Source organism: Neovison vison, chromosome 2 (assembly GCF_020171115.1).
Source record: "Neovison vison isolate M4711 chromosome 2, ASM_NN_V1, whole genome shotgun sequence".
Lineage (NCBI taxonomy): Eukaryota > Metazoa > Chordata > Mammalia > Carnivora > Mustelidae > Neogale > Neogale vison.
This window is the reverse complement of record NC_058092.1, coordinates 151785352-151800470: the sequence shown is the minus strand read 5'-3', so window position 1 is coordinate 151800470 and position 15119 is coordinate 151785352. Positions and strand designations below refer to the sequence as shown.

General features: G+C 34.5%; 1 protein-coding gene across 5 annotated transcripts in view; it reads right to left on the bottom strand.

Moving 5' to 3' along the window:
• The window catches only part of ARID4B (AT-rich interaction domain 4B), a 142539-nt gene that overhangs the window by 37687 nt on the left and 89733 nt on the right, over positions 1-15119 (bottom strand). For 4 of the 5 annotated variants that reach the window (XR_006383268.1, XM_044239333.1, XM_044239334.1 and 1 more), the window contains exons 12-17: positions 14775-14847; positions 12573-12667; positions 11578-11675; positions 10270-10513; positions 9789-9964; positions 5494-5745 (exon numbers count right to left, since the gene is read on the bottom strand). Coding sequence is in view for 4 of the 5 variants with exons in the window: in XM_044239333.1 (XP_044095268.1) it covers positions 5494-5745; positions 9789-9964; positions 10270-10513; positions 11578-11675; positions 12573-12667; positions 14775-14847 (938 nt within the window). In the remaining variant the exon portion in view is untranslated. The remainder of the gene's footprint in view (positions 1-5493; positions 5746-9788; positions 9965-10269; positions 10514-11577; positions 11676-12572; positions 12668-14774; positions 14848-15119) is intronic. The other variant, XM_044239335.1, reaches the window with a different exon arrangement.

The window sequence follows — 15119 nt, the reverse complement described above, 5'->3', positions numbered from 1 at the left end:
GCAGACACGTACTTTTCTAGATGTGGTAAGGGATATTAATGGAATGAATATGGAATGGGGATTTTTTTTTTCATGTTTTAAAGTTAAATGCACTTTTGTTTTTGCTTTTTTTTAAGGTTTTATCTATTTATTTGAGAGACAGAGAATGAAAGGGGAGAGGTCAGAGGGAGAAGCAGACTCCCCACAGAGTAGGGAGCCCAATGCAGGACTTGATCCTAGGACTCCAGGATCACCTGAGCTGAAGACAGCCGCTTAACCAACTGAGCCACCCAGGTGCCCCTAAATGCACTTTTGTATTGAAAAATAATGTCCTGATGTAGAAAGCTTGAAAAATTAAAAAAAAAAATTTTTTTTTTAAACCCATGGTCCTAGGTGTAAGCTATATTCCAGAAGGTCAAATCCCTTTGACTCCAAAAAAATAATATGGAAAAATTCAGTATCCGAAAAGTGTCTCAAATTAGAGCTAGAAAAATAGGAATGGAAAGTAAAAGAAGTTAAAATGGGTATCAGAAAGATAAAAGAAGAGCACGACTGTAAAAAAAGAAAACACACAAAGACAAGAAGAGACAAAAGAGGATAACTGAGGAATGGCAGAAAAGGAAAATAAACAAGAAAAACAGTTGGTGCTACTGCAGCTGGAACACAAGTGAAAATTATCATGGAAGGAAGGATCGGCTGGGTCAAATACCACTGATAAGGCAAGTAACAAGAGGTCAAGAAATAAGGATGGAGTTCAGCTAGATGGGGTCACTGGTGACAGGGAGGTGTGATGGGGCAAAAGCCTTAGTGGAGTTGGCTTTACACAAAACAGGAGGGAAACTGGGTGATAAATGTAAGCTCATAGTTTTGCTGGATGGAAATGAGCAAAGAAATGGCACAGCAAGAAAAGCAGGTAAAGCTCAAGTGAGGTTTGAGATGGGAAAAACCACTGCAGGTCCAGATGTGGATGATTCAAAACAGAGTGAGAAACTGACAAAAAAGAGAGGAAAAAGGGAGAATTTCTAGTCCCATGTCTCTGACTTAGGAAAGCAGGAATGACAATTAGAAGAACGGCTTGACAGCAGCACACTTGTTTTCACGGATGACTAAAGAGGGAGAGAGACAGAATGCAGCAGCAGATGCAGGTAAGGAGGCAGATGTGAAGTTCACAAAACTCTCCTCTCACTTCAGTTTTTCACAAGGTTATAAAGTAAGGTCACCAACTGAAAGTGAGGGTGGGGAAGAGATGCCGGGCATTTGAGGAGATAAGAAACAGTATGAAACAGTCTTCGGAGAAAAGGAAGGAATGAATGGAAGAGAAACATATCGCGGCCGCCCAAAGTTCATACTCATGAATTTAAAAGAAGTCAGCGTGGTTGTTTGCTTTCTCCAGACAGGATCCTGCACAGATGCAGGCGAGGAGTAAGAGCGTGAGATTTAAGCAGGACTACTTCCTGTAGTCCAGGAAGAACTACAAAGCAACACAAGAGCATGGGGGTCAAAAGAAATGATGATAAGGAGTGACTGAAGGTAGGCAACACAAGAGGAGCGCTGAGGGCATCAAGAAGGAGGGTGTTTGTAAATCCTGATGGGGTAATAATTCCCCTGCCTAGACAATCAGTTTCTTAATAGGCACCACTTCTTTTTATCTTCAGTCTAAGTATAGTACTTTGCACATGACATTGATTTGTTAAAGAGCAGCTTAATGTTAGCACAAAGTGGGTCTGAACCCATTTATGGAAGCTTTTGACTAGCTCCCCCCACCCCCATTCCCTCAAAGGAGGAGCCAATTTGCTTAGAGAGGTAAGATATTTTTTAAATGAAATACATTTAATTTCAGGTAATATTTAAGTATAATATATCTTATCTTCAGTTTCCTATAGCTTATAATATGGAGTAGAACTAACTTGTTACTTAGGAGTTCAACAGTTGAAATTTCAGTGTTGTTTTTCCTGTTCTCTTTTAGTTGGGGCTATCTTTTTAATGTAGTTGATGAATCTCAGTATTTAAAAAATCTCAAATCAAATTCCCAACCCCTTGATTATGGAAAGCCAAACTAGAAATGGAGAAAAATAAATCAGCCTCAATACAGAACACTGATAGATTTTAAATCCCAAGCCAAGCAGTCTACATAGCCGTAATACATTTAGCTGTATCACTAAACAGGATAAACCCAACACGAGCAACAGAGATTACAGCAGTTGAACTTCAAAGCGTAACTTCATTTTCAACTATCACTCCCACGTTTATGCCATGACTTAGAAACTTGAGAATGAAAGGATCAATTAGCTAATGGTACTAAAGACTTCTATAAAATATTAACATCACTAAGAGAAAACATACAAGAATGGCTACTACTAAAAATTACTGAAGTATGATTGTAGTTTTTAAAAACATATGAGCTCTTTTAAAAGACTAAAAGAGAACATACTACAATATTAAAATAGTTGTCTTTCTACTTTTATATACTTTGACATTTTTCTAGATTGAATGCTATTTTTAGAAGAGTTAAAAACAATTTATAAAACAGCACGGACTTTTCCCCAAGCATGTGGCAGCCTAGCCAAATCAACTTGTATCAGACACTTGTTTGATACACGACCACCTCATCTGAAAAATTCTGTAGCAGTATCATACCATCTACAAGCCAGTATGCAGTTTAAGATCCAGAGCTCTGGCTATTTTCCAGAAAACTGGGTGCAAGCCTGTAAAAATGTGTCTTTTTTTTTCCACTGTGGAAGTGAAAAACAAATTGGCTCAAACACTATCCTTTGTGTAGCAAAAATTAACATTTTCAATTGTGAAACAGGGGTACAAATAAAAATATCAATATAAAGGTTTACACAGAACTTTAGAAAAAAGGAAAAACGTAGAAATTACCAGAAAACAGTATTTTTTTAAAATAAGAGAGATACTTTTATTTTCTTTTAGAAAAATTACTTCACTGGAGAGTGACCTTTCAGATCAAACAAAACTCACATAAATGGCTTCATATAAAATTTCCTAAATTGCTATGGTAATGACTGCCACTGAAGATAAAACTATTTTCATGAACTTTCGTGCATAAATCTTCATTTCTAATTTCATGTCTCTTAAGTGTAAATTCAAAGATCAAGCTGAAGATCACCGGAAAAATAGGAAACTCGTTGTAGAAGTGGTGAGCATTTGTTGCAGTCCCCATTAGATCAGCTTCAGAGGGAAACAGGAGTACTGTTCTACTGACTCAAAGAAAATTAACTGCTAATATACAGAAGTACAGTTTTCTCTATGATGCTGGAGGGTGGAGAGATCCACTCTACAGGTCTTCATCAAGTTGGTTAGTTTTCTTCTTTTGAAAGTTCAGACCATACAAACGCTTGAGGTGTGAGGAGTAGATGGCATCCTTCTCAGTAACATAAGCTTGTCTTGTTCAACTAGGTCTCATTTTCTTTTCTATGTTATTAAAAACTTGAAGGCCTCAATTCAAAGTCTCCCCTTACCCTACCCAACCCCCAACCAGTTTCAAAGCTAAAATACCAACATTCCCTTTCTACCCTCTAAAATTCAAGTATTCCTAGGAAAAGATAACTCTTGCCTTTAGTCTGTATTTTCTTAACAAACAGAAAGTTGTAGATCTTCTTTGCAGAATAATTTTATGAATGTTTTAATTCTTTCACCTATAAGCCTCCTTTCCGTTTAATGAGATAATAGAAAATAATCAAGCCCTGATAATACTGCAAGTTGGAGAACACCTAAATTCTACCTGCCACTAAATTTAAAGCATTTAATATAAAGGCCACTGGAAAAACTGCCTCATTATATAAGCCAGCAGAATAAGTAGGACTGAAGAACTCAAGGAGCAGTAAAAGAGGATGTGGCTCTTATCTATCCTGTGGGCATTACTCTAATTATTAATTTTCCTGATTCAGTTTTTCCTTCCTAATTTTAAGCTAACATAGTCAACATTTACAGTTACATGCTAGGCATAAATGGAACTCCCTCTACATTTATATTAATAAGATCATTTAGTAAGATCAAAACAATTAAATATCAAAGACTGGGCAAAATATTCCTATAGCAGCGATATCAGATCTCAAGCATCTTCCTTTGAACATGATCTATTTAACAGCCAGCCCTGCAGGTGAGGAAAATCATGCACCACAGAGGTAGCGTAAGAGCCAACAGAGAAAAGGATAAATTACACATGATGTTGAAACTGATTCCCTGGAAAAGCTTAAGTTTCAGGACAACACTTACGATAGCAGCATTCTTAAAATCTAAAACTTTATCTTGCTAGTCAGAAATAATAAAGAATGGGTCCCAAACAAAACTTCTGAACATTTCCTTATGACTTAAATTGTTATTTTCTTCCAAACTTCAGAATGGATCAGAACTGTACTTTTCTCTAAATAAGAAAGGTAATCAGATTAGCCATGCTTCCTAGAGTTTCCTATTGCCACAACAGGATGGCACAAAATGGATTCTGAAGAAAAAGAGACTGCACAGTTGTTTTTTTAGGAAACAGCATTTGAGAGTATGTTTTCTTAATTACTCTCCAAATCACAGAATACAATTTAAATAAAAAGCATGGGAACTATATTCCTCCTTGAAGATACTACATACAACCTCAAACCACCACCTAAAACTTCTATGATAAACTGTTCAAGGGCAACGACCCTACCATGTATTTCAAACATAATATCAAATATTCCAAAAGGAATTAAATTTTTCTTAAAAGACTCCTAAATGACCAGATCCTAAAACAGGCTTGCCAATCTGGGATAAAATTCAAATACAAAATCTCTCTGGATAAACCAAAGAAAACTTGTGTAAGAAAATAACTTAAGTAATTGAACACAACCTAAAACCAAACCTTAGTCTTGCCTTTCTTCCCCCTAGGGTTAGCAGCAGTCAGAAAGCACACTCTATATTTTAGTCAAGCCGACTTGCTTACACTTCCACCATATTGTCTCAAACAGACAGAGTTCTGGGGCTTCTGAAGAAGGCTGTAACGCAAGAGCTGTTAACGAGGAAACAGAGGCCCTCTTAAAATGGCGACAGCTTCTGAAGAAATTGCAACTTTAAAATCCCTGCCTACTGAAAGAAAGAAATGTGATGACTTAAGATTGCAAAGAAGAGGTTATTGTGGCAATGTAGTTGTAAATGCAAGAGAGCAAGAAGCCTGGTAGTTAACTTGCAGACATCAAGAAGCTCAAAAGTCTTTTAACTTTAAAAAAAAAGATTTTTCTATCATTTCACCAATGTTGCCTCTGTTAATCTACATGTATAACATAAAAATCAACTGTACAGATTTCGGTCTTCTAGACACTAAGAATATCGTCTAAGTATTAAAAACAGTGAGTAGGGAAGTCACTACGTGAGGCACGTACATGCTAAAATCTACATTTTTTTTTAATGGTACTATGACCTCAATTTGAATACTGACAAGTCTGTAATTCGTTAATTCAATTTTAAAATAGAAAATTATTTTATAAGTGTTTTTAGGTAGTAATCACTAGCTAAAACTCAAGTTACCTCACATTCCATCCGCAGTAATGCACCAAGTAAAGGACCTCTCCACCTTCGACATCAGAATCTTTAATACTAGCTTCATACATTTTTTGATTTTTCCCTCGTCCATACCGCACTTGGACTTTCATGCCTGGCGGATAGCATTCAAACTCCTCTTCCTCGTTGCCGTCATCCTCCTCTTCCTCCTCTTCTTCCTCCTCCTCCTCCTCTTCTGCTTCTTCATCATCTTCATCTTCCTCTTTATTCGTTTCATCTCTTGAAAGGTTTAAAAAATTGCAGTTAATAAAAGACACCTTATAAGCTTTTCAGTTCCAAACCACATAAAATGATAAAAATTGTGGCTGTGACTGCTCCGGGAACAGCAGGTTCCATGTGTATGAAATTCTGAGTTTCAACGTAACGTTAAAAACTAAAACTGTTTAAGATGACCATGGTTACAGAAAGATACATGTAGAGAAAATGAAGATTGAAAAATGCGTTAAAAGAAAATTTCCAACAGCCAGAAGAACAGAAGTTGTATAAGAAACTAGTAAGGTCGACTATAACAACTTTTTCATGTTTTATTTTTAAAATGTTTTATACAAAAGTATTGACAAAAACAAAAATCATTACACCCCGTAGCCATTTTCAGACTAAAAATGATTTCCTATTCAAGTATTTCCAGCCTCAGGATGTTTAAAACAAAAACTTTTACTAGACAACAGCTAGTCTTACTGAGTTCAAAAGGAGATCCAACCAAAATTTCAAAAGTTATGCTAACTGAATTATTTTACCTTTCAAAGGAATATTTGACTAATTTCACATCAATATCACATCAAGTTTTTTCTTTCTAGTCTTCTAACTTTGCTACAATTTCTGCTTTCTTTACTGTATATTTACTGAAAGTCTTTTACCAATTCTTTCAACTTTGAAGTTCCAATGAAATATGTATATGAGGCCAACTCCAAGTAATACGAAACTAAAAGTCAAATTATTCTAGAAGCAGCACTGCAACCATTTCAATCTTCTCAATATCGTGTACTTTTTAAAACTGAGCATTTGTATTCAGCCACAAATCTGTATTAAACAAGTTGGAGAAAATCTTAAATTATCAATCTTTCCAAACACTAGATTTATTTTTTTTAAACTTCAATATGAAACTGGACTATATTTACTTGTAAGTTTTTATCTGCTGCTGTACAGTATAAAAACTGTCTATACTTTTTACAACAATTTTTCTCTCAAAAAGAAACCATCACTTAAGAGCTGACAAAGATCATAAAACAGAACTACAAGACAGCTAAGTAATTATGCTTTAAAAGTTGATGAATATAATATTTACGTAAGAAGCTTTCTCCACTGAGAATTTGTTTTATATTCTATGCAAACATTTTAGCAATAACATACTTTATTATCACTCCTGATTATGCAGTTATAGAAGCAACAAAAATAATCTATAGTAATACAAGCAACACTATAAAGATTTTTTATTCTCCTAACCTCTTTCCTTCTACATAGTGAGAGAGGAAGGATGAAGGGAAACCTAGCAGTCTTGTGAAATTAAGTCTAAATTTACAAAAGTAACAAATGAAACAATTTTCTCTGAAATACATCACAAAGTCTACAGAATCTCAAGAATTATTTCTATTTTTAAAGACTCATTCATATTCAAATGAATAGGTACTTAAAAATTAAGACCTAAACAAAACCAGCTATAATCTGAGATTAAAAAAATAGGAACTCTATTATTAAAAATACATTAACATGTCTAGAATGAAGAAATAATTACTAGCAAGGCTAAAATATCTAGAAAATTACTAGAAAGGGTATTATGGATGATACACTATTATTAACAATTTTAAATAAATAAAGGTTAATATATAAAAGTTAAAATGCTGAAGACATTTTTGGGGGAAGAATATTACTTGTTTAAATCATAAGCTTGTATCTCTGCATATCAGGGAGAAAAGGAAATGTATTCTAGTGGCCACAACAAAAGAAGAAATTTACTATGCACTGAAGAGATTTACCATATACCTCAGAATCATCATATAGAGAGATGCAGAATAAAACATCTAAGATTTTTTAAATGACAACGAGCTCTAAACTAGGTTTATACAGTGCACTGAACACAACTGGAAATGCCAGTAATACCAAGCACAATTCTACTTTAAGTGGCAGCCAGGGCAATCTTTTTTTCAATCTGGAATAAAACCCTAACACTGTAATAATAAAGCAATCAAAAATTAAAAATAAAATTTTGCATTGAATATCAACCTCAAAAACAAACCAAATGAAAAGCACTTAAGTAATATACTAAAGTATAAAAAAGCAAACAACACAATTACTATCAGCCAAATAAAATATCCTACTCCCTCCTCTAATAATTCAGTGGCAAAAAGCAGAGGTAAATGCACTAAACGAGAGAGAACACAAAGCAAAGATATCCTTTGAAAGTATAAAATGTAAACAGCATACAGATTTTAGAAATTCAATTTATATATATACACCTCACTCACACCCAATGCATGCGCTGCACCTGTGCACGTGCATGAGTGTACAAAACACACATGTGCACACACTTTTGTTACTTATCATTTAAAGAACTGTATTTTGATAAACCAAATGTATTAAGTATTTTTCATCTGAATTCAGAAAGAAATACCAAATTTTCCCATTTTGATGTCACACTCCTCACAATGGAATAAATTTTTTTAAACCTGTAATTTATTAATACCTACTATGGGGCCAGCCACTGAACCAGGTGTTTTACCTGAATTAACTTACTTAATCTCCTACACCTAGAGTATGAGAGAAGGACATGGAAAGTTCCTGGTAGTAGCTAATTACTTAGAGAAAGTTTACATGCTAGAGAAATACATATGATTCTTCATCACTGTAAAATTTTTCTATTGCACTCATCTAATAAAATTCTAGTGGACATTCTTGGACATTCCCAACACATAACACTTCTGAAGAACATCTACCAAATTGGGGCAGTCATGGCAGGAAAATTCCAGTTGTGGTATGATACATTTGTAAATAAATATAGTAAATTTAAAAGCTATATAGTTAAGTAATTTTTTAGAACCTACAATATATAGTTTATACTATAAAATTAACTGAAACACCAACTTGAAAAATTAATTATTAGTAACAAAAAGAAAATACAGGCTTATCACAGTGCCTCCCACACAGTAGATATTCCAGAAACATATGCAGATATAAAAATCAGATTTTTAGGCAAAAAGCTGAACCCTTACTAAGTTTCTTAAGAGTTGAAATAATCTCCAGTAGCAGCTGGGAGTACTTCAAATACACACATGCACACAGGACTACAACCAAGTATAATGAGAAAACACTTATACTATATTCTTCTAAACCCAGGTTTTTCCTTCCATGTTTATCTACATGCCACACCAAAATTTCAGAGGACACTAAAATGATCAAGAGATTTTAGGCAAAAAGCTAGGTACTTATTAAGTTTCTTAACAGCGGAGATAATCTCCAATAACAGAAAGGAGTACTTGATATACACATTTGTACACAAAAATATATAACAAAGTATACTAAACAAACACCTCTCACTATATTAAGGAAGCGTATTTTGCTTCCCTTCCCTGCTTGTCTGCATGCTGTGGCCAAATTTCAGAAAAATACTAAAATGATCAAAAACATTTGGTTGTACTTATTTAAATCGGCCATTAACAATGGAGATGTCTAGGTTGTTTATACCTCAGAAATAAAGACCAGATCCCAAAAATCACCTACAAAAATCCAAGGGTCCACTGGCAGTGCATAAATTACATTGCTAAATAAGTAAGTTCATCATTCCAAACGGACCAAAACAAGTAATTGCTACTGACACATTAAACACAATATAACAATTTCTGGCCTTTTGAAAACTAATTATTACCACTTTTCCATTCTTATTTTTTGCTTAAGGAATTAGTACAACTCTTAAAATCTAGAGCCAACATTCCATCTACAAAACATAACAGAAAGCCATCTTCCCAAATTTATATTATCTGGTTATTCAGCAGAGCTTAATGTAGTAAGAAGTACTTTTTCTCTAGCTCAAAATTTCATGTATTTCCATGATGAGAGCAAGAAGAATGGATCAAAAATATGACCTTTTGCTACACAGTCGCATTAGCAGGGTCTCTGAAGGAGGCAAATGGTACTCACATAATAAATGCAAACCACTCAAAAATCCTACATTTTGTCAAATTTAGATTCAAACATATAGATACAAAAATAAAGAGCAAATCAGAATTCATTCAGCCAAAATGCATCTTAACCAAAAACAAATTTCTTACCCAGATTTTGCTTTTTCTTCTTCAGCTTCTACCTTTATGCTGAGGGATTCATCCACCCCAGATGTCTCCTCATCTTTATCCTCCAGATTTTCATTTTCTTCTGTTTTTTTCATGTTAACTTCTTTTTCCGGATCAGACTGTGTAGGTATAGAGTCTAATAAATTCTTTTTACTTCCCTAGAAAAAGATCAGAGGAACTAAACCAACAAAAGTATAAACTGTCACCCTCATTTCATGCTCTAATTGTTAGCAAAAGGAGGTACCAACCAATACTAATATTGAGAAAGGCAGTAGTAATTTTAAAAAACTCCTGCCATTCCTAAAACACTAAGCAAAAATAACAGCTAATTTTAAATATAAAAATAGCATTTAATGAAAAAAATAAAATATAACATTTTATGATAAATTAGCTATGAAAACTTATAGACAAGGTAGAAAATGTACCAAAGAAGGTACAGCACCATTAACAGTATCTGATTTACCAGAGAGGGTTTAATATTTTCCTTTCTTTCAATATCATCATCAGTAGGTTTTTCTTCTTTTGGTATTATATTCTCCTCCTCTTCAATCTTTATTTCTTTGATTTCTGGTTCAATTTCTTCCTTAACTTTTATTTCTTTTACATTTTCACACTCCTTACATGGCTTGTTAACAACTTTCTCTGGCAATGCCATCTGAAATTCAATATTGGCCGACCTACAGTACTCCTCAAAACCATATAAGTATCTGGAAACATGAAGAGAAATTACATTTGGGAAAACGTTTCAAAATACTGCTGTAGAGTTACAGTTTTTAAAATGTGTTCATTTCTTTTAAGTCCTCAGATACTGAGCCATATTATTATTCTTGTTTATTCTAGTTCTGTTCTTCCCAATCTCTTTAACCCGAAGAGAAACATTTCTCGAAGGAAAAAAGTAACTAAAAAAACTACATTGGGGTGCCTGGGTAGTGTCATCAATTGAGCATCCGACTCTTGGTTTTGGCTCAGGTCTTGGTCTCAGGGTCCTGAGATAGAGCCCCTTGTTGGCCTCCCTGCTCAGTGCAGTCTTCCTAAGACTCTTTCTTCCTCTCCCTCTGCCTAGACCTCTCCCTCTCTCGCAAATAAATAAATCTTAAAGAAAAAACCTACACTAAAAGTGAAAAGGCAGAATGTTAAGGATAGTAACTGTAACAACAGTAGTTATTAAAGGTATCAGTAACCATCTGCTGAGCACCTCCTGCATGCCGTTCACTAGGCCTCTGCATTCACGTGAACTCTCATGTCATCATCAGAGTAGTCCAACGAGGCAAGGACTAACATCCCATCTTACAAAAGAGGAAACTAAAGCTTAGGAGAACAAAGAAATGGTCGTAGAGGCACAAAAGCTAGTAACTGGCAGAACCAGGATTCAACCCTCAACTTTTTAACACTCTAGCATTTTAACCTCTACATAGTACTTTCCAAATTTACTTGGCCACAAAAACTTTCATCACAGAATATCTCATAGATGTAGTATTCGTAGAATACACTGTAGAAAATGCTACTATAGAGTGATTAGTCTAGTAAAAATTTCTGATAGCTTCTTAGAAGAAATATTTAGTCTCAGTTATACAGTAAATTCTAACCTGCTTTCTAGGTAAAGTATTGAATGTAGGTTTATTAAGTACACTTTTATTTTTTATTTTTTATTAACATATCACAGCACTCACCATAGCACATACCTTCCCCAATGTCCATAACCCAACCACCCCCTCCCCACCCCCCAGCAACCCTCAGTTTGTTTTGTGAGATTAAGAGAGCACTGACTTACTTTTTATAAGCACATTTAACGTTGTATCCTGCAGCTGAATTTAAGACAGGGATTCCAAGATCTTGGTAGACTTGTTTCCAAACAGCTCCACTTTCAATCTAACAAAGGAAAATGAAAACTCCCAAATTAAAAGGTTGGAATATAATAAAATTTTTATTAATGAAGCATATATATGTTTACATGTATTGGCTCTGGTCTCAAAGGAATGAAAATAACTTAATAAATTCTAAATGAAAAACTTGGTTTACAACTTTGTTGTAAAGTTTTAGTATTCTAATAAATCTCAGAATTACAAATGTTGACATATTGGGCCATTTCATTTTTAAATCAGCCCTGACATAGTACGTAAGAAAATATTCAGGTTTTTAAATCAAAATTTGTAATGAAGAGCTACAGATAAAATTCTTTAAGTATTAGTTCCCATAAAACCTATAAGCTTAATAAATCAAAGCAGTTCTAAGGAACTTAATAATACATTTTATTATACAAAATACTTTTTTCTCCCAGAATAATCTTAATTGAAGGGACATCATACATCATGACAACCTTAAGATAAATTCTTTGGTTCAATGAAGAATTTTTTCTGCATGTTTCTACATATACACGTGTGTATGTACGTGTGTGTGTGTATGTGTGCATCAGACAGAATGGAAGAGATTAAGGATATAAAGAATATTAACTCTCAAGGACCTTACAGTCTAGTGGAAAAGAGAAAGAGAACGAACTTCTACCAATATGGTTGTGTTGTGACTCAGACATACACAGGTGGTTTATTAAAGTTTGACAAACTTAACAATAAATCAGAAAGCTCATTTGAAAGAATCTTTAATTAAATTTAAATTTGGTCTAAGGAAGCCACCTGGTTCTAACCTGTGCTTCCCATTTTCTTTTCCTTCTACTCTTAAGTTTTTATTAGTATATAATTTTAAGTAATTTTTAGACAAGAAAACATGTTGTATGAAAAAACATGTTTCATTTCTAACTGTAATACTTACATTATCAAATCCTCCAAGCTTGTGTACAAGTCTGAATAACTTAAAGAGATTCAAATTTCGATATCCAAGTACGGGTCGTTTGTTAATAGGTGTGCCTGTTAAAGAAAATACAAAATATATTATAACCATGTCACATTTTTTATTTAAAATTACAAGATTCAGGTATCACCACTGAATATCTGAATACATGTAGTGCAAAGTGTATATATGAAAAAACAAATCCCTTAATCAAAATATGATGTCTACTACTTAAGCCCATTTCATTTTAAAAAATTTTTCAAACCAGATTTTGGAAACCTTATATGATTTCATTCCATTTTCATTTCCTTGATGAGCAAAAGAATAAACAGTCGATAAACCAAAATAAAATACCAACGAAACAAAATTTTTTTAAATCAAGGAAACAAGGTTTAGTAGAACTGAAGAAAGGGATAAGATAATTAACAGGAAACAGCTTCACAATGAGGGTGATTTTCATGATACTTTCTTTGTATGTTATTAATTGGTTCCTAGTCTAAACAATGATTCCAGGATGAAACTATATAATTTTGTTTCTTTCTGAAGATATTTATTTATTTATTTATTTGAGAGAGAGAGAGTGCACAGGATGAGGGGGGTCAGAGGCAGAGGGAGAGAGGTACTCACCCCGCTGAGCGCAGAGCCCAACATGGGGCTGGATCTCACAACTCATGAGATCATGACTTGAGCTGAAACCAGGAGTTGGACACTCAGTTGACGGAGCCACTAGTTTTTTTTCTTTCTAATGTGGACCATGCAAGGACACTAAAACTACCAAACCATTAGAAAGTGGTAGAGGAAATAATGGGATGGAGACATAACTGTGGCCCTTTCAAAACAACCTATGACTGGGATGGTCATATTTTATCACTCTTTCTAATATTAACTTTTAAAATTTTCTTCACTTTTTTATTTATCTTATACAAAAGCCTAGGAAATTGCTTACATTCTTAGGCCAAGCCTCCTTTCACACAAGGAAATAACATGAAAGCAAAGACATTTCCTATCAAATAATAAAAAGATACCTGCATTATGGTGACCACTAGCACTTATGAGAGCAAAGACAGTCAACTTCTACTTATCAACAATACAAATGAGGATTTAAAAAACATTAATTTCTCTCCTACAAGAAAATTAATTCCCAGAATACGGTGGCATTTCTAAATACTATTCATTTTGTCCTCCTCAAGCTAAAAAAGATTTCTGCTTCTCCTCACTTCCCTTTCTAGCATTTCCCAGGAAAGGAGACATTATATTCTAAACAGCAGAAAAGCAGTAAAGTAACAGGGGCATGGTGACTAGTGGACTAGGTCACAACTGGAAATTAAAGGTTAGCACCCACACCACTTTCCCTCAATCCTTGAATTTCCTTAACAACATCAGGCAGATTCAAACAGCTAAACCAAGGCTTACCTTGAGACTCTGTAACCTTTCTCTACATCTAACTTTGTGGATGGTTTAATTCTCTGCTTAGTTCTGTGTGGCTGGATCACAAGAAGACTTATGGTCCATCTTAAACTATGATGTCTCTCTCCTTCCCTCCCTCTCTCACTCACATGTACACATACAGACAGATCCTAATTATATCAAACAGTGATTCTGGAGAGGGAGGCTTTTAAATAATAGCACCTATGTAGGTACAAATAAAATGGTGCTATGATTCCCATTATGCTACTGCTCGCTCGTACTAAGAGTTCTTTGGGGACCCATGGATGGCGGGCCAGATAGCCAGGACAGAATTCAGGCCGTATGGGTCCATGGCCATAATACGCATCAAAATACTATCAAAGTCTTCCTTCCATTTACTGTATGACAGGTACTACACTAAGTGCTGGTGATGCTGCTAATCAAGAAAAAGAGCCATGACCTGACTCATGAGATCATGACATGAAGCTTAAGAAACAGAATTCTTAGGGCGCCTGGGTGGCTCAGTGGGTTAGGCGGCTGCCTTCGGCTCAGGTCATGATCTCAGGGTCCTGGGATCGAGTCCCGCATCGGGCTCTCTGCTCAGCGGGGAGTCTGCTTCCCTCTCTCTCTCTCTCTGCCTGCCTCTCCGACTACTTGTGATTTCTCTCTGTCAAATAAATAAATAAAATCTTTAATTAAAAAAAAAACAGAATTCTTAAAGTATTAATTACCTATATAATACATTATAACATTAACCATGAATTTAAAAAAACTTACCTCTATCCTCCATAAATTTGTATAACTGCTGAAGAAAGTTCTCCCTTTCTTCTGGAAATGGTTCTATTTCTTCCTAATTTTAGTCACAGAAGAAAATATTATTTTTCTCAAGGAAGCAGTTTAATAATACAAGATTTCCTACCAACAGCAGAGACTAATATTTACCAAAATGTTTCAAAGGCTTTTTTTTTACCAAGTAAAAGTTATTTCTTAACACTAAGCTATTCAAAACCACGCAAGTCTAGACATTTTATGCTTTCCAAAGGAATATGTCCTAAAAGGTGTCTCAACAGTGACAATTCCAAATGTAAATTCTCATATAAGTAAAACTTAGCAAGATGGCTC